At 41.6% G+C, this 24,467-nt stretch overlaps 1 protein-coding gene across 1 annotated transcript in view; it reads right to left on the reverse strand.

Annotated features, from left to right (window-relative positions):
- Positions 1–24,467, reverse strand: part of LOC126158186 (uncharacterized) — a 413,927-nt gene that overhangs the window by 45,298 nt on the left and 344,162 nt on the right. The window contains exon 7 of the mRNA XM_049916426.1: positions 4,272–4,527. Coding sequence (XP_049772383.1) covers positions 4,272–4,527 — 256 coding nt within the window. The remainder of the gene's footprint in view (positions 1–4,271; positions 4,528–24,467) is intronic.

Here is a 24,467-nt window from a genome sequence, read left to right on the forward strand (position 1 = left end):
CTGCTCCGTCGTCGCAAACGCACTTGTCACCGGCCTATCCAGATGACGTTCTCATTTAAAATTCACCTCGATGTTATGACTAAAGAATTTTCATCCAACCTTTTAAAGAAAAGTCTAACACGGCAACCAAGCAACTTGTGCTTTTGTGTTGCATGTTGAATAATTAAAGCAGCTACAGGTAAACTATTACTTGTGCTAATTGTGTAAATGATCCGACTCTTGAAGATACAAAACTATTAAGACAGACGCAAGGACAACTCAGCATAATGAAGAACGTGTTTTTCTATGTGTATTCGAAGAATGTGTGGGTCTTATAAAGCATATAGTGCAAGAATTTATTTCTGCCCAAAGATAAATACTTATTTAAGCTTTTTATCTATCATTTCTGGACATTTGGAAGTCCTGAAAGACTTTTGAGTTTCATTTCGTCAAGTGAATACAGTAATTTACTTGCCTCAAACAAAGGGCCTGTGCAACGAAATTTTAGAGATTATCTCTTTCTATTCTTAATTTAATAAATATATGGTATTTTAGAGCAAATTGAGTAGTCTGACTATTAATATGTTATTTGACGTCGAGGAAACTACCTGTATATGGGACCTGCAGTCATAATACATAAAGATTGAAGTTATCAGTTAAAAATATGTCATCGTTGTAAAACAATGTCCACCTTTTGTCTGGTATATTTCATTCAGCACTATGGGAATGGGCATTAGGAATAACAGATATGGTTTATAAAGTATTAAAACATCAGTCTGAATCTCATGCTTCCACCGAGTTTTCAGAATTTTGATCTTGTGGGGCTCCAAGACCTCAATACGTTTTCAGAACGAAAATATGGTCCGAGCAGGCTGTAATCTATTAATTGTCTGTGCCATTAGCTAATTCCGATCGTCTGTCATTTTCAGGCACCTCAAATGTATCCACAAAATGGTAGCATTGGTTTATATATTGTGTCTTTACACAAAATATCTCATGTACTTTGGCAGTGAAGTGTATACACATACGAGATCTTTCATAGAAAATATATAAAATAATCCCATCATTTTCGCGGATGTATTTCAGGTGCTTGAAACTGACACCGAGTCGAAATTAGTTAAACGCACAGACAACAACAGATTGCAGCCCTCTTGGACCATGTTTTCGTTTTTCAACAATGTAACTGACAGATAATTCATACATTCTCTCTGTCTATCTGAATCTGAATGTATATTACAGAAGGCTGATGTCTCAGGAGTTTGTACTGAACATAAGAATTCTATTCCTGAAACTGTTGTGGGAGCCATCATGCCAGTTTAAAGGAACCTAGCTCACCCAGATCTGCTCTGAATGTATCTACAGAGTGGCATCATAATCCCTATGAGTTTTTCAATAATGCTGAACACGCCTCCCCAAAAATGTGTCTGGAGGGTTAAATACATTGAAATTGGAAGTTAGTGACGAAATAATTGGAGGAATGAGGGCTCCATCCCATGTTAAAACCATCCCACGTTGTGATACTGTACAGGTCTTGAAATTATTAGACGAGGTGCAACTTGCCACGGTACATTGTGCAGCCAAGTTCACCACCAAAAAAGCAAGATCAACACAAGAGTGACAAAGGTGATGATGCTGACTATGCTGCAAGGTACCTTTGATTCTTAATTAAAAAATTTCAGTTTTTGTCATTTCAATCTTTATGTATGATTTTTTTCAAAATGACCTATTTTATCTTTATGCAACTATATATCAAAAACTTATTCTGATAGTTTCATGAAATTTTGTTACACGTTTTATTCGAACATGCTGTGTCAACTGAACCAATATCATGGTAATGATCTGAATAGGTATGAACCTAGGGGCTTACATTTACAAATACTGGTAATAAAACCAGTACTAAACTTAAAAGAATGTATCTCCGGTTCTTTTCTACATCGTCACTTAGTTCTGTTTCCGTAGATATAATTAACTTGAATAAGTTACCCGCAAAATATTTGATTACTGTCCTCATCGGTTAGATAAGCTTGGCTCATTTAATACTGACCGCAAAGGCCCTGCAAACTCCTCTTAATGGATCGAAAACGAATGAACTCAGCTTTTCAGAGGTCTGGGAGGTAGACTGGGATCTTCCCTTACTGTCCCTGTTCTATAGACAGAAAAGACCTCGATGGTTAATAAAACAAGTGAAATGACAGACTATCAGAGACTTTACCGGTCTCATACGGATATGATTTTATGTCTAAAGCCTGAAGCCGAGAGTGAAAAATTTGTACGACGTCCGGGATCCGAACCTAAGTCTCCAGTTTACTAGGCAGGTGCACCAGCCACTGAGCTACCTTGACACAGCGGTTTGCGTCACTCCATGAATTGTCCTGATAGGCCTCTCTCCTCGATCCAAATTCTTACTGCCGCCCCAGTCTACTTTAAATTCTCACACACGAACAGATTTGCTGAGGCTCTCCATGTTCTGGAATAGCACCTCAGCATTGAACAAAAATGGGGGAACTAGCCTACAAGCCAGGTGCAGGTTCTTATAGAGATGAAATGACACATTTTCAGAGACTTTAATGGTATCTGGGATCGCAGTGAGAATTCAGATCGAGGAGGGAGGCGTGCCAGGAAATCCGTGCAGTTGTGCGAACCTCTGCGCCAACGTTAACGTCTATTTGGCGTCACGCATCCCCCATTTTGCATAGATACTCTCGATACCATCTACTCTGGCTCACCGCATGATGGAGGTTTTGGAATCCTTTGTTAGTACGGGCATGTTTTTTAAGATTCGTTAGGAGTTCCTCTCCCTCCCGAGTTTAGGCCTTTGACATTTTCAGAACAGAGCGAAGGCCCTGTTCGTCAGCTGTCATCCGCACCTGCGGTGACGAAGCCCGACGTACCTCACAAGTCTATTACTGGAGACCTCACTCACCCCCCCCCCCCTGTTATGATATCGGACATCACAGCCCCTTTCTTCTACATTAGCCAATTCGTCCTTGAATTTAGCTACATCTACACCACACTGCTACCCACACGCTTGATGACGACGAGGGCGATATACACTGCCACACAACTGAACAGGATCCCGAATATGATAGAAAGGAAACACCATACTACAAAGTGGCGTGCTGTGTGGCACTGCCACCACCCTTGATATTGATGTGCAATCTGCATAATACATAACTGTTGATGGGAAACAGTTGTGCCGGTCCCGCCTAGATCACTTCCACCTCGCCGACTCGCCCTTGTGTGCCATATGCCAAGTGACTGACACGGGTGAACATCGTTTCGAATGCGGGTCGGCAAAGGACGTTTGGTATATGGTGCGTCAGATATTGGCTTTCCTCTCACGCACGACTACCGACAGGATAACTACACAACCACTTCTTTCCCCAGATGGGGTGTATTTCCCAAGAGCAAAAACGAAGTCTGTGACGTGGATTAGCAGTCACGCTGTTCACTACCTATTCGGCAATGACGTAAAAGACAGTACCCTATTTTTGGAATTACCTCAACGAACGATATTATGTGATCGTCAGGAACCCTAAAAAATGTTCAAATGGTTCTAAGCACTATGGCACTTGACATCTGGGGTCATCAGTCACCTTGATTTAGAACTACTTAAACCTAACTAACCTAAGAACATCACACACATCCGTACCCGAAGCAGGATTCGAACCTGCGACCGTAACAGCACCGCGTTTACGGTCTGAAGCGCCTAAAACCGATCGGCCACAGCGGACGGCTTGATAACCCTAAATACGTACAATATTTTTTCTAATTTTCTTTGGAGAGCATTCCATAACGCGCCTCGCAGCTGGATTAGCCATGACATGAGAAGATAACCTTCGACTCTCTTTCCAGTTCCGTTTTTTAATGAGACTGGACAAACAACGGAAACAACACAGCGACGAGACGACAGTCATCTGAAAGCCCGCAGCGGTCTATAGCATGGAGCGTCCTGATGTCGTAACGGGACGACTTTTATTATTGTCGTCATGTGACTTAAGAGGAACGGCATTTCTTTATCCATTTGTGTATATAAAAAAAAACACACGTGGCTTAATGGCTAGCACATCTGCCTAGTAAGCAGGAGACCTGTGTTCGGTTCTCGGCCTTGGTACAAATTTTCACTCGCTGCTTCAGTCTATATACATACAATCAAACAAGGATTGTGGTGATATCTTTCCCAGTCCTTCTTGACCAGTTCATCATGAATGACGATGTGCTATTAAACACCCACCATTCAGGCAAACTATTTAGTAGCCGAGTGATAACGTAACTACTGAGATCCCGCTTACCTTGAAGCCCATGGACTCTATGGTGAGGATGACCCTGGCGAAGAGCCTCCTGTCCGTGATGAAGCGGTACTGGCAGCGCACGCTGTGGTGGTGGTCGGGGCTGCGCTTGTAGACCAGCGTGTTGAGCGGCGAGCGCAGGCGGCCGGAGGCGCTGCGCCACGCGGGGAACACCTCGTCGCAGGCGCTGCCCCGCACCGCCTCGCCGCTGCGGCTCGCGTTGAAGAAGTCGTAGTGCGCCCAGTAGTACAGCGAAGACCTGCCGTGGGCACAGGCTAAGGTCGCGTAAAGAGTTCCCGCACAACATAAAGCTGTAGGTAAAACGTAATGACCGGCTGCTTAATAGCGGATTGGCCCACCTTCGGAAAGAAATGCGGCGTCCGAGAAGCTTACGTCCACGATTCAGCATGATTTTAGGAAGCTTCACTCGCGCGAAATTCAGCTTGCTCTTATCTCACGTGATATGCTGCGAACTATGGATGAAGGGCAACAGGCATGTGCCATATTTCTATATTTCCCCAACGCATTTTACGCGGTGCTCCATTGCGGTCTGTTGAAGAAGGAACGAGCATATGGGATGAGTTAAAAATACGTGAGTGGTTCGAAGACGTCTGAAGCTATAGACCCCAGTACGTGGTCCACGATGGTGAATATTCATCAGAGACAAGGGTATCGTCAGGAGTTCCCCTGGGAATTGTGACAGAACCGCTATTTTTCTCTGTATACATAAATGATTTGGAGGACAGGGTGGACATCAATCTGCTGTTGTTTCCTGATGATGCTGTTGTGTACAGTAAGATGTCGAAGATGAGTCACTGTAGGAAACTACGGGATGACTTAGACAAAATTTCTAGTTGATGTAATGAATGGCAAATAGCTTTATGTGTAGAAAAAAAAAGTTAATGCGGTTGAGTAAGGAAAATAATCTCGTAACGTTCAGGTACAGCGTCCTGCTGGACACAGTCACGGCGTTTACGTATCTGGGCGTAACGCTGCAAAGCGATGTGAAGTGGAAACAGCATGTGAGAATTGTGACATGATGACTGGGTGTTGTGTGATGTCCTTAGGTTAGTTAGGTTTAAGTAGTTCTAGGGGACTGATGACCATAGATGTTAAGTCCCATAGTGCTCAGAGCCATTTGAACCATTTTCGAGAATTGTGAGAGGGAAGGCGAATGGTGGACCTGGCTTCATTGGGATAATTCCAGGAAAGTGTAATTCATCTTTAGATGAGACCACAAGTAGGACGCTAGCGCCAACTGTTCTTGAGTACTGCTTGAGAGTGTGGGATCGGTACCAGGTCGGATTAAAGGAAGACATTGAAACAATGCAGAGGCGGACTGCTGGACTTGTTACTGGTTACTTGTTACTGGTTACACGCAAGTATTATAGACATGCTTTGGGAACTGAAATCGGAATCGCTGGAGGTTAGGGCGACGTTCTTTTCAAGAAACACTGCTGACTAAATTTAGAGACCCGGCACTTGAAGCTGACTGCAGAACGATTCTACCGCCTCCAACATATATTGCGCATAACGACGACGAAGATACGAGAAATGAGGGTTCATCCGGAGGCATATATATAGTCGTTTTTCCCTCGCCCTGTTTGAAACAGCTAAGGAAATGACTGGTAAGTAGTGGTACAGGGTACCCTCCGGCACGCGTCGTACGGTGGATTGCGGAGTATCTATATAGATGTATATTTTGCATGGCATTGGTTCCTCAAGTCCTTGCATGGTTGAAGGTTAACAAGAAGCTTTCATACAATATCCTTATTCACGAGCGGTTTCGATTACGGATCATCTGCACAGCGGAAAAATATCTAGCGATCCAAGTTCACAAGTTATACATTCTATTTAACCAGTAAGATATACTGCAGAGCTGACTTGCAAACGTTAGAAAAAGATACTCAGCGCCATAATACCGGCTTAAACAAGCAGGAAACATTGAAAACCTGAAGATAAGTGACATGTAACAGCAGTAAGTCCACAGCACAATTGCTCTGGCATAGTAACGTGAATGCGATTCTATTCTTATTTTACAATGTTGACGACAGTTGAAAAATAATGTTTTCGCTTTATGGGAAACGCCGTCAGAATCCCGTAGCAATAGTGCAGTTGTATTCTGAAAGGTATCATGATGGTGTCAAGTAATAATGACCTGTTTTTGCGAACATTATTAAAAAAAACTTCAAGAAACCGGAAATGTGAAGAAAAAAGCTTTCGAACGGAACAAAACTTGGAAGTCAGTTGAAGGGTATAGCATGCATGACATGTGGTGATGTCACAAACAAAATTTTTCCACTGTGAAAATGATCAATGATAGAAACCAGTTGTGTATAAATATATTGTAAACAGCACAGTGTGTCTCACGCATTTCACCAAGTATATCGATGCCGTTGACAGTCTCCTTAAAAAAATTATTGCTAACGAGGAGACCGCAGGAAATCTGGCTTCGTAATTTTTTTAGTTTGTAGTACGTCAAGTTCAGGACTCAAATTTCAATTCCCAAAGCAACTCGATGTAACTGAGAAAAATTCTCGAGAAAATCTACTCTGTAATTTTCCGAGCATCTTTAATTGCGTAAGAGTGAGCTGGACTGCGTAGCATATAGTACAATGCTTTCTTCCCATACAAACGGCTTGTGTTCGATTCCTAGGCAATGCATTATTTTAAATGCCGATGCATGCTCTACGAACATCTCCATGAAGCGTAAAATACATAAAGATAAGAAAAATCAGTAGCACTCGAGACCGGTAATCGCTGGTCTCAGTCTCCTTTCGGTCACTACTTTTTTTCGTTTTTTCGCTCAGTTCGAATACACGCGTCATTTAAATATGAAAGTCATGAAATGTATGGTAATGGACACACATATACTTATTATTTTTAATAAAAAATGAGCTTCCTATTTGTAACTAAATGTCGCACACAAACTTACAGTTTCCAGCGCAAATATAATTTTTTACTTAATGATGTTTAGTGAAAGATTACTCTTAAGGATCGTTTAAGTTAAAACTAATTTTAACTTCCGCCCCCATTAAATTTGACGTTCATTTAATATGACTGAATAACATGTAGTTACTTTAATGGAAACTTTTGGGTATGAGAAGTCGCTTCCCCACTAATTGTGCCCCGCATTTCCAGATAGAAATTTTGTTGCTATTTAGAATTCTAAAGCCTATAAAAATGATTAGAAGCTCTAGTTCAAAAGCATACTCTGATTATCGATGTCGGAGTCAGGACTTGGAATAAAAGTTCTGTGGCGCTGCAGAATTCCAGCGATCGTCTACTGTGAAATTCCTTTAAATAATCAGAGGCAAAATCGTCCTCCTTGGGATGGCCGTCTTGGGTTCTATGCGGTACTCACTCTGCAGCATGGCAAGTTGGGTATCAACTTCGATAAAGTCCAGAATTTGATCTCTTAAAATAGAGCAAAACGACTGTGGTGCAGACTTAAATGATTTCTCGGAATACAAAGTTTCTCGGAATGTATAGTTTCCTACAAGTTACGACGTACTAATTATTGGTCCGAGCCACACACTAGGGAGGAGTTAAAATATCCAAAGAACTGAAGGCACCTACTCCATTCACGAAATTAAATTTGTCCATGGTTCAAATGGCTCTGAGCACTATTGGACTTATCATCTGAGGCCATCACTCCCCTAGAACGTAGAACTACTTAAACCTAACTAATCTAAGGACATCACACACATCCACGCCCGAGGCAGGATTCGAACCTGCGACCTTAGCGGTCGCGCGGTTCCAGACTGAAGCGGCTAGAACTGCTCGGTCACAACAGCCGGCCAAATTTTTCCATGAATGGTGTTCCCTGCTATATTTCATGTTCCTAACTACATTTCAATATACATATTGTATTATATGAAATGTTATCATAATTCATCCAATTACATTCGGTATTCAAAATTATAGCTTACAACCGTGCCGCTAATTACAATTCCATTCCGTTTCTACTCCCCGCAATTCTCGATCAGAAGTAAGAAGTCCATTGTTCATATAATGCTCCACATTATATCCACAGAAGTTTAACATCACAAGTCAGATATAATTTTCCTCTCGCAGTCATGATGAGTCTTTGAGCAATATAAATTTCTTGTGCGATTGGTGATGCCGTATTGTAACATATCACCCCAGACTTTAAATTTAAAGAAGAAGAAGCACACGAAACGTTTAAGTACCGTGACGAGGTCATACCAGTTGTTAACCAGTCTCGAGCCCTACCGATTTAGTTTTCAACTTAACGTACTTCACAGAACACCGAAGTGCTCGTAGGACATGCATCGAACTTGAATCGAATCAGTGCAATCTACGAGGCACTTAAGCAAAAACACGCTGCCTTTCGAAAGTTCTCGTAACTTTAGTTAATTAAGAACAATCGGGAAGCTTAGAAGTCGATTTTCCCGATAGTTTTTGAGGGTTACATTGAATTTCTCTCGATGACTGATTTTTAGCCTCTGAACTTCACGTATCATCAACATAAAAAATTTATGAAATCCAACTACCGTATGGTGCCCTTGTAATCTTACATGCAGTTTTCGCTGTGCTGTAACGGACAGTGTAGCGAATTTTCTAACTATGCGTGTACTTACATGTAATTTGTAATTACAATGGTAAATTTTTGGAACTACGTACTTTATTACAAGGCATTGGAAAGTTTCTTCAAAGAGGACATCAACGACGTAATGTATGAGGAACTTGATAAATCTAACAAAATTACAGAACTGTGTGAGCGTGATGTGAAGAGGTCCCAGAACCACTGCCGTACTGCAACAAATGAAAGCAAACAGCGTAGCTCAGGAACATGTCGTGTATTTAACTACGGATTTGAAACCCTTAAGTGTGTTCTCTTTCGCTGTAGTGATTAGACAACGTGATCGTGATTCGATTCAGATTTTTACAGAGTTTACGACAGCTGAAAAATTATGTTTTTGCTTTTGAGAAAGGTCGTCACAATCTCGTAGCAATGATGCAGCTGTTTTCTAAAAGGTATCCCGATGGTAGCAGGTATGAACGAATTGCTTTTGGGAACATTATTGCCTGAGCAGTGTCCTGTTAAATGATGGTCAGGTCTTGCAGGAAGTGTCATCAATTCTGTCTCTAAGCTGGTAGTAGGTTGTGAACAGCACAGAGACAGAAGTGATGACACTTTCTGCAGCATCTGACCAGCATGTTGTAGGTCAATGCTCAAGCACGTACAGTGCAAGCTGTTACTGATTTGTTTGACTGATGGGGCTGCTAAGTGCTATACCACCTACTGCACTCCCTTGACTTAAGCCCTCGTGAGTTCAACTCGATTTCAAAACTGAAGGAACAACTTCAAGGGCATTGGCTTCAGAACTGCAACAAATTCGTCGGGCAAAAGACCGCGCCGCTCGAACTGTCAACACAACTAGCACTGCTAAGAATGTCCTACGACATCCACATCACTGGCAACGGGTTATAGACAATATTATTGACTACTTTGAAGGTCAGTAAAACTTTGAAACACGTATCTATTTTGTACGAGCTGTAAATAAATAGTTGTCACTATTAAACTCCCAACCCTCGCATTTTATACCATGTAGCTACAAGCAGGCCTGACTTCATCGGCAGTGTCAGTATAGTCATGAATGATCATGATGTCGTCATGGCCACCATTGTTACCAAAGTTAATAAATCTAGCAGGAAGGTTGGAACAGCTTTTGTGCCGGGAATAGCAGCTGGGAACATATTCAAAAGAAAATACGTCCGTTAATGCCTGTGCAAATTTCAGTCTATTTTTTGTCGACTGTTGATTCGTATGTCACATCTTCTGCAACTTTTTGGAGGGATGTTATCCGAATTTCGCTTGATAATGGCTACAAAGTCGAAACTGGCCAGTAGCAAACAAACAGAAAATTTTACTGCCCGTAACGGACATTGTTTTCATTTTCAAAAATATGTCGTGGCACTGAACCCGTGTGCAAGCAAAGTCATCAAAATAACCAGTTGTTAGCTTGATACTTAGACAACGCATCCACATAAATTAGTTCGGATTTGATGGGCGTAAAGGAATTATGGGCAAAGTTTAAACTAACTGAATATCGCGCTCTGGGCACGTATGGCCAAGTAGGTAGGTTAAGGACGAAAAGACCCACAATAGTTAAATACAAAATTCCAAAAACGCTGAAGAACCACAGATGTTGCACTTTCAGTCAGAAAAAGAAGGGGGAATGCCGACAGTCGAAAGTTAGATGAAATTTGTGCGTCTATAGAAAGGTTGATATGCGAATTATACAACTTCCATCTTCATATCTTAGCGAAAAACCTTGCAGACAACACAACAACATTCCGGCCCTCCGTAAAATTAGTAAGTTGACCGAGGGCTTCTATCCATTCACCTGTCGAGAAGCCTGGTGTGGCAATAGAAGATAGCAAAAGAAAAGCTGAAGTTTTAAAGTTCATGTTTAAAAAATAATACTTGCAAAATGACAGCCCAAACATAGCATTGTTCAACAATAGCAGGATATGGAGCGTATAGATATGGGCAAACCTGACGCTGAGAAGCAGCTGAACGTGTTGTAAACTAGTGAGTCAGTAGGTCTAGATGGAACCGCAGTTCGTTTTTACCGTGGGTACTTTTCGCCACTTGTCCCTTTATTAGCTTGCAATTGTCGCAAATCTCTCGCCCAGAGCTAAGTATCAAGCAACTCTAAAGAAAGAGTAAAAGAACGCACTGGTAAGTTACTAGTATCATTAACATCGGTTAGCTGCAGCGTATTCGAATACACTGAAGAGCCAAAGAAATTAGTACACCTGTCTAATCTCGTGCAGGGCCCCCTGGGCACGCACAAATGCCGCAACACGACGTGACGTGGACTCGACTAATGTCTCAAGTAGTACTGGAGAGAACTAAGACCATGAATCCTGTAGGGCAGTCCATAAACTCGTAAGGGTACGAGGGGGTGGAGATCTCTTCTGGACTGCACGTTGCGAGGCATCGCATACGTGCTCAATAATGTTCATGTCTGGTGAGTTTGGTGGCCAGAGGAAGTGGTTAGACTCAGAAGAGTGTTTCTGGAGCCAATCTGGAAGTGTGGGGTGTCGTATTGTCCTGCTGGAATTGCCAAGTCCGTCGGAATGCACAATGAACAAGAATGGATGCAGGTGATCAGACAGGATGCTTACTCACGTGTCACCTGTCACATCTGTCAGGCGGGTATCTAGACATATCAGGGCTCTCATATCAATCTAACTGCACAGGCCCTACACCATTACAGAGCTTCCACCAGCGTGAACAGTCCCCTGCTGACATGTAGGGTGCATGGAATTATGAGGGTGTCTCCATATCCATGCTCTTGATACCATTTGACAGGAGACTCGACCGATCAGGCAACATGCTTCCAGTCATCAACAGTCCAATGTCAGTGTTGACGGGCCCAGGCGAGGCGTCAAGCTCTGTGTCATGCAGTCATCAAGGGTACACGAGTTAGCCTTCGGCTCCGAATATGTTTCGTTGAATGGTTCGCACGATGACGTTTTTTGATGCCCCCCCATTGAAATCTACAGCAATTCGCGGAAGGGTTGCAGTTCTGTCACGATGAACTATTGTCTTCAGTCGTCGTTGGTCCCTTTCTTGCAGGATTATTTTCCGGCCGCAGCGATGCAGGAGACTTGATGTTTTACCGAATTCCTGATATTCACGGTGCACTCGTGAAATAGTCCTACGGAAAAATCCTCATTTCATTGGTGCCTCTGAGATGCTGTGTCCCATCGCTCATATGCTGACTTAAATCTTGATAACCTGCCATTGTAGCAGCAGTAACCGTTCTAATAACAGCGCCAGACACTTGTCTTATACGTACAGGCGTTGCCGACCGCAGTGCCGTATTCTGCCTGTTTACGTATCGCTGTATTTGAATAAGCACACCTATACCAGTTTCTTTGATGCTTCAGTGTCTAATAAACTACCTTGAGAAAAAAAACAGTTATGTTCGCAAGTAAGCACGGAATGAGAAAACTTTACGCTCGTGAATCTCAGTTTACCCTTTTCCCATATATTTTGAGAACTTTGAATGAAGTGCAACAAGCAGGTTCCAAACTCCTAGATACCCGAAAAGTGTTTGACTCAGTCCCCCATACAGACGGCCTACGAAGATCCGATAAGGTAAGTGAGTAGCTCCATTGACAGAATTCAGTACGATATCCCGGATTGCGGGTGATCATCAGAGACAAGGGTATCGTCAGGAGCGCCTCAGAGAAATGTGATAGGACACTCTTGTTCTCTGTTTACGTAAACGATCTGACTTGTAGAGTGAACAGCAATTTGCGAGAGTTTGCAGATAACGGTGTTTTAAACGGTCAAGAGAGTGTTTGTAGTAAGATGTTGGATGACTTAGAGAGAATATCCGTGTCGTGTGACATACGGCAGCCTGCCTGAAATGAAGAAAAATATAAGTTAGCGCATATGAACAGGGAACCGCTTCGATTAAATAACTTGGCATAACGTTTTGCCAAGTGCTATGAAATGGAGGGAGAATTTGAGGTCCCTAGTAGCGAACTCTAAGGCCCGATTTCAGCTTATTGAAGAATTGTAGGAAAACTTAGCTCACCTGTAAAACTGATTACTTATAGAATTCTTGAATATTGCTCCAGCGTTTGGGAGCCCGCCGGGTCAGAATAAAAGACGACACATAAGCATCGGGTGCGATCAACATGCGATTATTATGGAGATACTTCGTAAACCCAAATTTAAATCACTGGAGGGAAGACGTTCTTTTCACACAAATTACAAAATTTACAGAACAGGAATTTGCGGCTGTCAGCCGTACGATTCTACTGCTGTCAACGTATAAGGACCACGAAGACAAGACAAGAGAAATCTGAGCTTGTAATCAGGCACATACTCGTTTTTCTGTCGCTTCATTAACGAGATGAACGAGAATGGGAATCGCGAGTAATGGTGTAAGGTACTTGTCACCATGTGTGGTATGGTGGTATGGTGGCTAGCGGTGATGGACCCGAGAGGTAGGTTCCGAGAAAATGTTGCTGTACGGCAAGTAATTTAAGTAAGTCATAAAGGTTTTCTAACATTCTGCGTGGTGTCTGTTGTTCTATATCGTGTCTCCCTGCCACTTTCGCGCAACGAAGCTCTGAGCGTGTTTTTTTTTTTTTTTTTTTTTTTTTTTTTTTTTTTTTAAGGGAATTGACTAGTTTGAACCTGGGACCTGTTGCTGGTAAGGTGACGTCAGGCCACACATGACATGTAGAGTTCAGAAAGAGTTCAGTGAGACTAGCGATGATATAACCAAATATTTAATGATTTCAGCGTCAGCTCCACTGCACTCCCTGTAAAAGAATCTTGATACTAACTAAATTTAGTGGAAGGGGTTCAAGGCTTTCCTATTTTTAGTTAGCTGGTAAAATAACGTCGAAAAAGCAGTTAAGTTTACCATTGTAGATTTTATTCTACTCAAAAAACATTGTTTGTAAATTGCACTATTGATAAAAGGAAATGTTTTAATACAGGATGGTAAAAACAATCTGTGTTCAACAAAAATGTGAACGAATATTCCCTGAATAGGTTTCCAAGTTCCACAATGGATCTAAGAATGACCTATGCCATATCACATCTATAATCTAGGTTTAAATTAAGTTTCACAAAACAGAAAACTATCAAAATGGTCTGCAGTGACCCTCAATTATTTTTAATTACTTATCTAACTTGTCGTAAATTACAGTGGCTGATGTGGCTTCTCAACAACTATATAACAGAAAAATTATCGCATTTCAGATTTTTACTTCAAGTGGCAAATGTGAACACCATGAGCTTTAATTGACGATCGACACTAGTATTACGCAAAAAGGGGCTGTAACAGATGAGACTTCTGCAGTTCTGAGTGAGGCTTTATGCGCTGTTACGTGGCATCGCGTGCGTTCGTTACCTTGTTGGTGTTCGTCAGGGGGCGGTGGACAGCACAGCTCCGCTCTCCACGCCGTCTCGGAAGCAACTCTCTCCTAACTTCTCCTTACTACAATTTACCGAAGTTGGTTTAAAAAAAAACTATCTGGCTGTGTTTTCATCTGACCAATCAGGATCTCAATGCTAACCTTAAGCTCCGCCTACAAAAATTCTGTCTATCCAATGAGAAACGTTAGTCTTTTCGTGGTGGGACAATGTTTTTAAAGTTTGCATCGTAACAGAGACGCAAAAAAGTCTCACGCTAAAACTTCCAGCTGGTGTGGTGCTTTTAATGTTATCGTAAGATCTATACTGTTCTTTTGGAGGGCTCTATCTTTTAACATTGGCCTGGGGGTGGTCCTGACGTAACAGAGACGCGAGAAAGTCTCACACTAAAACTTGCGGCTGGGGTGGCCCTTTTAGTGTTATCGTAAGATCTATACTGTTCTTCTGGAGGGCTCTAGTTTTTAACATGGACTGGTGGGGTGGTCCTAGCTGTTAGCTGGCGACGTGCGTGTCCGTCCCTTATCGTAGGGCCTTCCAGCTTAACACGGTTCTGCTCTCGGCTTCTGTTCTCGATTCTCCCCTCGGAACTGCGTCTGTTTCACGGTGGGAAGGTATGACATGCATTTAGGCATTCGTGTGTTAGTCTGTGGTATTCCATTTGCTCACTCTTTACTCGTATTACTTTGGTTAATTTAATGTCACGATTTATTCGGAGCTATGTGACATACTACGGGATTTGCTTATCATGTCAGGGTTTTCATGGAAGGTGTTGGATTTGCCTGACACCTTAAAGTTTTATTGCAACCTAATGTATACTGCAGATTTATATACACATTCCGGTCTCTTTGCAAGACTTGTAAAGAATCTTCACCTGAAAGAGTAGGAGATATTTGTCATATGGTCCGGTGAGGAAAGAGCAACCTAATATAAAACAGCAAAATACACCCATATTTTGGGTGGAGCTACGATTACTAGTGTACTGGAATTCATGAAATTTATCTGTTTATGAATATTTGTGTGGATATTATATAGAAATTTGTTATTTTTCACAATAATTAAAATTACATTTATTGAAATTACATTTCAATAATCAACGTCCTAGGGAAGTAACTATTTATGTCAAAGTTCTTTGGTGAATGTAGAAAAAGAACGAAAATAAGAGGTCACCGAACCAGAGAGAGAGAGAGAGAGTAACGTTAAACTGTAATAAAAGCAACCATTTTGTGCCATCCATTTTAGTGTAACTTGTGAATTGCAAAAAACTGGAAATAAAAAACATACGCTTAATTGAGTAATGGGCGACAGGAATAACGGACGAATTACAGAGATGAAACTAAAATTGCAGTGACACTGCAAGTTCCATAGATTTCAGTGTCTTTCAGTTCTATTAACAATAATTTCCGCTCATCGCCAAACTGTGTTTCTATGAAAAAGTTATTTGCATTTTCAGTGCAGAAAAATTTATCATCTGTAGGAGGTTTCTGAACAACCATAAACTACCAATTGGTACTTTTAATCCAATGGATCCCCATGCACTATAATACAGCGCATAGATGGCCAGAGATATATCACCAAGTTAAGTGTAATAAAAAGCCGTTCGTTAGAAAAGATAAAACTGCCGATCGTAACTCCTTCTAAAACAAAGCTGTCGCAATCCCACATAACAAGCTAAAGGGACATGAAAGCGCCAGACTGAATCTCTTTTAATAATCCGAAGGTTTCGACATAAAAATAATGATAAATGTACTGCTGTAAGACATTTAAAGGAATACTGATACCGTAAATATAATACACGAGTAATATAACAAATTTGTCAAGGTTTCTCCCATTTGCTTTTGAACCTGTGTTTATTTATTCATTCATGATCCAGTGCCTATGTTTCTCCTATTACTATACGTCTGATCTGAGTCTGCTACAGTTTATTTTGGCAGTTTCTTATCCTTATTCCGCCTTGTGCATGCATCGGTTCCTCTTCTGGAGGTCTCATAATTCTTTCCGCTGCTCTGAGGGGCAAACGATATAAAATTAATAAGAATGCAACGTACATTGTGTATTAAATTATTGTCGTAATGACTTTCATCATATTTTATGATGACTGTGTGATACTAGCATGCTACTGTTTATTCGTCTAGGTGGCACTAAGGTTTTGTGCTGGGAGATCAGTGGCGCTAGACGACGTATGTGGAGCGTATATGAAGCAGAAAATACAGTGACAAATGCAATCAGATTAAACTGTTACAGGAAGTTTATTTGGCTACGCAACTGTAGCTGTCTGTTACTTACACGAGCGATGTCAGTAACCTTCACCAGAAGAAAACAGCGATTCGTTATCAATCGCTCTAGGCTAAGGCTACAATAGACAGGCTACAATAGACAGTAGCTAAGGCTACAACAGGCAGTAGCAGAACTGAACTCGAAAACCTACATCGAAATTGGTTAGTCGATGCCGTACCTCCACCTGGTGAGGTTTGGGGTGCAGTGCACAACTCTGTGATCCCTTGCTAATGTCCGATGCTAAATGGAAGAATTTTTTCACATTTGTTTCCAAGGCCGCTTTTGGTCATCTGATTCGGCTAAAACTGATACACCACTTGTTAAATTTCCGAAGAACACCTGTTAAATAGGAGAAAGATTCCACAGCATATACTGAAATGAGAGTCTGTCTGCCCAGTATTGTTTATCGTAGTTGTATCAAATGTGGAAACATTTCGTGGGGATACGAAGAAATTTACTGTACACAGATACAGATCTGTAACACATTTATTTACTGTCGAAGACGGGTGTACTTTTAAACTAAAGAATATCTATCGAATATTACACTGACATTTTAACTGAGGATCATGCAACAAGATGAAATACAGATTTCCTGAAATAAATTTGCTAAACTGTTTTGACATTGTAGGAAATATATAATTGGATTGAAATTGATCTGTTTTAGTAGGGAACGTAAGAAAGGAAAGTAAACACTAATATTATGAGAAACATAAATTAAGAGCGTGTGGATACGATAGTTGACCATTTATATACATATTCCCAGTTGTATCACTGCAGTCCTTCAGCTCAATTCCAAGCAGCGACGGGGGCAGCTCTTTCGTATTACATTAACACTGACCTGTTGCGAAACTTAAACAGACGGTGGGTAACTTCAGTGCCTCACGTAACCTGATATTTTTGGCTGTTACAGGGCTGATCAAGCAAGCGAAATAGCTTTGAAGAGTGTGTTAGTGTGAAGGTTCTTCGCCGAAAATCTAACAGGACTCACTCGATAACTGGAATCCATTTCATAAAGGAAAGAGATTAGGGCTTTAAATGAAACCCACACCGCGTGCCACCTGATAAAAAGTATCTATGGCTTACGGGATTTCATTAACGCGTTATCAGAATGTTCTGATAATTTATGGTGTTATCGAGCAGCGTAAATAAAATATTTCACGTGCAGCGACTCTTCTAAATTCAATCTCTTTGTACTGGTACAGCTTTCATTCCATTTACGGGTATTGTTAGCCAGTGCATTTAATGAATTCTCTTTCCGAGTGCGAATGGTACTTCATCTCTTTTGCAGCAAGCTCCACTTTCAGTTCATAAATGAAGAATCTGCTAGACAGGTACCCTCATTTTCTGATCGAGAAGGACAGACTTGTGAATAACGGCACAGTGTTTCAGACCGTCTGTGTTAACAGAGAAGAAAAACTTTCGTGTACTGGAAATTATCGGTGTACTCTGCAATACATTACGCTCATTTATTTTACAAAATATTGCCTGTAATTAATAAAGGAGTAAATTTTTTAGTTAAATTGTCTTTTAGAATGGACATCACAGCGCTACGAGAGACTGTATCATAAGAATGGGAAAAATAGCTCAAGTGACGTAATATCATCAGTACAGTACCAACTAGAGATTTCGATAATCGGGCCAAATATGACTCATCCTTGCCTTCAAAGAAAATTCTGTGATGTGTATCTCCTTCACAGAAAAAAACAAGCATTCGTTCATGTTTTGGATGAGGTTGAAAATAAATGGTAGCAATATTTTCTTTAGAAGACAGTCGTGCAGTTCAGAAAACACACGCGTGCTAAAACGCAAACATTTGAGCAAAGCACATAAAAAGTACTCAAAGTATCTCACCATTTCGGCAGACCTGAAAAGAATTAAAAACTCACATTATGTTCGATTTCAATGGAACTACTGTGCTCCACGACTGTGATGTAACCCAGGATTGAATGAATGTCAGCATTGGCCGTAATGTCTTCTGTCTTGTTTTACTGCGATGCAATACAATGTCGTGTGACGAGGGCCTCCCGTCGGGTAGACCGTTCGCCTGGTGCAAGTCTTTCGATTTGACGCCACTTCGGTGACTTGCGCGTCGATGGGGATGAATGGTACTTAGGTCCCAGAGCGGAGAAAATCTCCGACCCAACCAGGAATCGAACCCAGGCCCTTAGGATTGACATTCCGTCGCGCTGACCACTCAGCTGCCGGGGGCGGACATTTTATTGCGATGTAAATTTAGATTTCAGCTGACAGTGCAGCTGTGACGAGTGCATTATAAGCATTCATGTAGAGGGAAGTAATTATTACGACACACATTAAAATATGACTTCGGCAGGCACAAGCATTAGTCCGAATAGCTGAAATCTAGAGTTTGAGTGCAGTAACAAAGACAGATGATGTTACATCCGATGCTGACCTTATTTCTGCCCTGCATTACAATCACTGCTGAGCTGATTTCACATTTGCGGTCCATGTTTTGTTTCTGGTACGCGGTAATAAAGCATGCTATCCGCTTGTTAATGGATTATCTCCTATTTGTGAAATAAAGAACTCATTGTGATAAATGAACAAGACATTCCTCATAAAGGAGCACATCCCAAAATTAAATTAATAAAAGTGGGAACGGTACTTCACTCAATATTGAAATGAGTAATGGATAGTACCCTTCACTAAATGTTTCCTTGCATATTTATCGAAAAAGTATTCTTCTTTCACTTACAAATGGCTTGTTATGAAAGTGGATAGACGAAGCAAGTAATGAAGAACAGATCTGTTTCCTGTTTCATATTATCCAGAACGCGAGATAAACAACGCAACGGTATCATATAAGGGTGTTCTGAAAAATAATGAGTGCGAAGTTTTTATTCTGTTCTCATTACCGGCTGACGTATTGCATTGCTTGATTGACTTTTTCACTTCGCTGACGCAAGCTGTAGCCCTCAGCTGCTAGAGGGCTCCGAATTGTAGTGTGTAACATGGAGGCGTGTAACGTAATCATGACAGTGGGTGAAAAACAGTGTGCAGTAATGGAGCTTCGAATTCGAAGCGTTCGTGAACTCGCGTAGTCCTCTCTCCTTCAGCACGACAGTGTCATATCACACAGGGGCGCTGCAACATCTGAAGACTTAGGTTCACAGTATCATCGATCAGTCCCGACCTGCCCCTTCCCAGTTTCACCAATTTCCAAAAATTAAAGAACACCTTCCAAGACTTCACTTTGGCAGAGATGAAGCTGTACAAGTAGAGGTGACATTGTGGCTCTGTCAATAAAGTCAAACGTTTTACAGTGACGGTACCAACAAACTGGTCTCTGTAAGAGTTGGGCTCGTCGCCGGGACGACTATGTTGACAAAATAAAAAGTCGTAATCATGAAGAATAAACATGTAGAATGTTAATAAAGTTTATTTTATTTGAAAAGATTGAAGAGTTTCCACATAAAAAAATTCGCAGGAACATTTCTCGGCACGCCCTCCTAATAATGACATGTTAAGTGAGATCTGTCTTTAGACCAGGAAGTAAATACGACACCTGGACATGATGTGACCTCACTGAGTGCTTTCAGTATTCAGTCCTACGACTCTGGAAATCAGTACTCTTCCGAATTAAAACGACAGATCCACACACCACACGGATTCATGTAAAACGGCTATCATGGAGCCATGTTGTCTTCCACCATTGCCTTAAGTTATGTCAGTAAGGGGTTGCGTATGTGCCGGTCGGCTGTATTGATACAGCGCAGTATGACAGGTCAATAAGTCAATGTGGAGACGTGACAGGACGGCAGACAGGGGCATCCATGTTTCGACGTATTCGTGACGATACAGGAATGAATTTGACCTGTTTCTGGTGTATCAATGCGGATCGACCAATGAGTCTACAAGGAATGATGTATCTTTCGAAACTATGTAACACAACATAATAACAGAGGTCGTAGAAACATCTTAACCCATGCTTGTCAATCATTTACCGGAACTGCCAATCCCCGCCAGACATATCCATTCTGGCGATCCATTTTCCCTCTCGTATCACAATGGTATTTGACTGAACATATCGACGTGCTCTACAATGACCCATCGTAGGTACTTCGATAGGGATAAAACAATCATTTCCGGAATTTTACAGTCGACACATAGTACAGTAGAATGTAAAATAGTGAACAATCAAGAAACTGGAAACAATAAGTAGAAGGAAAACGCCGTTGCCCACTATATAGAGTGCACAATTTCATAGTGTTTCCTACTGCAGTCAAATTTTATGAAATATTACCGTATTTTTTTCATTTCTTAAGCAGTGCCTGTTACGTTTCTCACCACCATTCGAGACTCTGCGCTTTCATAGGAGCACTGCGAAGTTAACATCATATTCAATATTGAGGTATTCATTTCGTGACAGGTCTAAGACAAGAGATTTAGGTTCTCTGAATTACGTTAAGAAAGCTACCACTCATGTAGCATTTCATTTGGGAATTAATTGACCAATTTAAATATGATGATTATTATCTTTACATATAACTGCATCTAGCTGCTGCGCCACAGTTCCACCTGGAGTAGCGAATTACTCTTGCGGCCGACTCAGCAAAACAATGTCTTTTGGAGGGTAACACAAGACGCCTCAGTAACTAGGCATGCTACAGCAAGAACATAGATTCAGTGCGCATTAACGTGTATTCGGGAAGCTGGAATTGCAGTAGACACCTTACTGGACCTCTGAAAAGGAGGAAATGCTACAGTTTAGAACACTGTCGGAGATTATAGAGTACTGAAATGACAGACAAGCTAGGGCAAATGATAACATGATTACCCAACTGTTAAGCCTGGCAACTCCTGCCTGTTACGACTTAGTGGTCATGAACACTGCCGTTTCAGACACTAACAAAACTGCCTGGTAATATATTACCAAATTTATGCAGAAATTCCCAGTGATACGGTCACTGCCATCCACTTGTCTCAGTGAGAGGTCTATGCCCCTATATCATCCAAGATGAAACAGCATACTGCCCCAGACAGACTCCGTCATCAGCAGCTATAGACTGGCGCCTTTTCACCGGCGAGGATCACTCACGGTGACTGTCTACAGCTACTAGTCGTCTTCCTTGCGGAATGGAGATCGAGCCAGGGCTTTCCAGCGGCCCAGCCATCACTGTCTGAGCAGGGCGAACACTGTCGTCCTTCATTGTCGAATGTGGACACAGTCTGTCACTGTTCACAATCGCCCTCTGCAGACTCAGGACACTGTCATTATCTATGCTAGGGATCTCCTCTGCCCAGTGAGTTGTCACGCTGAGTAACGGAGGCAGGCCAGCTGTTTGATGTCACGAGCTTTCTGACATCCATGCACCACCTGGCACTGTTCCTGTGTCAGCACTGTGGCTGCTGTGCTAAAACAGCAGATCCATGCTGATTGGTCATTGCCTGACAAAACACACAGACAGCCCTCATTCCGATGGGCCTCTGCTTAGAATAGCATACTCAGCAAATCATGGCCGCCTATGTCACTGGGGAGCATTAGCTGTGTCCCCAGTTATGTCTTCGCTGCTGCGTGATACCTGATACAACAACACTGCAGTCCTGCTGAGGATGGTGAACCGATACCATTCAGATAATTAAAAAACAGTATTGATCGCAAATTTCTTTTAATATGAGTGACCGGTTTCAGTCCTTAGAAATCATCTTCAGACACTGAAATAACACACGTACAGATAGAGGGATCCTTACAGTAACGTATATACACTGAAATACAATTACAAACTGCATACACCCAGAACGGCAGGTGGACTTCCATGGAGCAGGCTGCGCCGATCCACGACGCTGAACTGACTGCTAAATGCATAGGCAGGGAGTGGTCTTAAATAGCACTAGTCCCACTCACCGTCCTGTGTATGACATCAGTGTTAACCAATCAGAAGCACAGTGTCTACTATTAGCATAAAATGTATTACAGTAGTCTATATTATTACGATTTGAAGAAGAGTTATAGGTAAAATACATCGTAAAATTGCTATGAAATAGTTATTCGTCAAAAATATAGACTGTAGTAAATAATTAGCTACATACGTGCTGTTGGCAAAGATATATGAAATAGCTGTCAAAGGTTGCTATAGCGATACAGAGAAGCTACTAGCAAAGATAATCTATATTGACGTTGAGGGTTGCCATAGAAACGGCGTCCAATATCGATGCGACATTCTGGAAAGCTGCCAAAGAGTGCGGTAACGTCAGCAAATACGATATATGTAAACGTTAAGAGTTGCCGTAAAAACGGCGTCACATATCAATGTTGTTGTTGTTGTGGTCTTCAGTTCTGAGACTGGTTTGATGCAGCTCTCCATGCTAAACTATCCTGTGCAAGCTCCTTCATCTCCCAGTACCTACTGGAACCTACATTCTTCTGAATCTGTTCAGTGTATTCATCTCTTGGTCTCCCTCTACGATTTTTACCCTCCACTCCAATGCTAAATTTGTGATCCCTTGCCTCAGGACATGTCCTACCAACCGATCCCTTCTTCTAGTCAAGTTGTGCCACAAACTTCTCCCCAATCCTATTCAACACCTCCTCATTAGTTACGTGATCTACCCACCAAATCTTCAACATTCTTCTGTAGCACCACATTTCGAAGGCTTCTATTCTCTTCTTGTCCAAACTATTTATTGTCCATGTTTCACTTCCACACATGGCTACACTCCATACAAATACTTTCAGAAACGACTTCCTGATACTTACATCTATACTCGATGTTAAGAAATTCCTCTTCTTCAGAAACGCTTTCCTCGCCATTGCCAGTCTACATTTTATATCCTCTCTACTTCGACCATCATCAGTTATTTTGCTCCCCAAACAGCAAAACTCCTTTACTACTTTAAGAGTCTCATTTCCTAATCTAATTCCCGCAGCGTCAACCGACTTAATTCGACTACATTCCATTATCCTCGTTTTACTTTTGTTGATGTTCATCTTATATCCTCCTTTCGAGACACTGTCCATTCCGTTCAACTGCTCTTCCAAGTCCTTTGCAGTCTCTGACAGAATCACAATGTCATCAGCGAACCTCAAAGTTTTTATTTCTTCTCCCTGGATTTTAATACCTACTCCAAATTTTTCTTTTGTTTCCTTTACTGCTTGCTCAATATACAGATTGAATAACATCGGAGAGAGGCTACAACCCTGTCTCACTCCCTTCTCAACCACTGCTTCCCTTTCATGCCCCTCGACTCTTATAACTGCCATGTGGTTTCTGTAAAAATTGTAAATAGCCTTTCGCTCCCTGTACTTTACCCCTGCCACCTTTAGAATTTGAAAGAGAGTATTCCAGTCAACATTGACGAAAGCTTTCTCTAAGTCTACAAATGCTAGAAATGTAGGTTTGCTCTTCCTTAATCTAGCTTGTAAGATGAGTCGTAGGGTCAGTATTGCCTCACGTGTTCCAACATTTCTACGGAATCCAAACTGATCTTCACCGAGGTCGGCTTCTACCAGTTTTTCCATTCGTCTGTAAAGAATTCGCGTTGGTATTTCTCAGCTGTGGCTTATTAAACTGATAGTTCAGTAATTTTTACATCTGACAACACCTGCTTTCTTTGGGATTGGAATTATTATATTCTTCTTGAAGTCTGAGGGTATTTCGCCTGTCTCATACATCTTGCTCACCAGATGGTAGAGTTTTGTCAGAACTGGCTCTCCCAAGGCCGTCAGTAGTTCCAATGTAATGTTGTCTACTCCGGGGTCTTGTTTCGACTCAGGTCTTTTAGTGCTCTGTCAGACTCTTCACGCAGTATCGTATCTCCCAATTCATCTTCATCTACATCCTCTTCCATTTCCATAATATTGTCCTCAAGTACATCGCCCTTGTATAGACCCTCTATATACTCCTTCCACCTTTCCGCTTTCCCCTCTTTGCTTAGAACTGGGTTTCCATCTGAGCTCTTGATATTCATACAAGTGGCTCTCCTTTCTCCAAAGGTCTCTTTAATTTTCCTGTAGGCTGTATCTA

Source organism: Schistocerca cancellata, chromosome 2, assembly GCF_023864275.1.
Source record: "Schistocerca cancellata isolate TAMUIC-IGC-003103 chromosome 2, iqSchCanc2.1, whole genome shotgun sequence".
Taxonomy (NCBI): domain Eukaryota; kingdom Metazoa; phylum Arthropoda; class Insecta; order Orthoptera; family Acrididae; genus Schistocerca; species Schistocerca cancellata.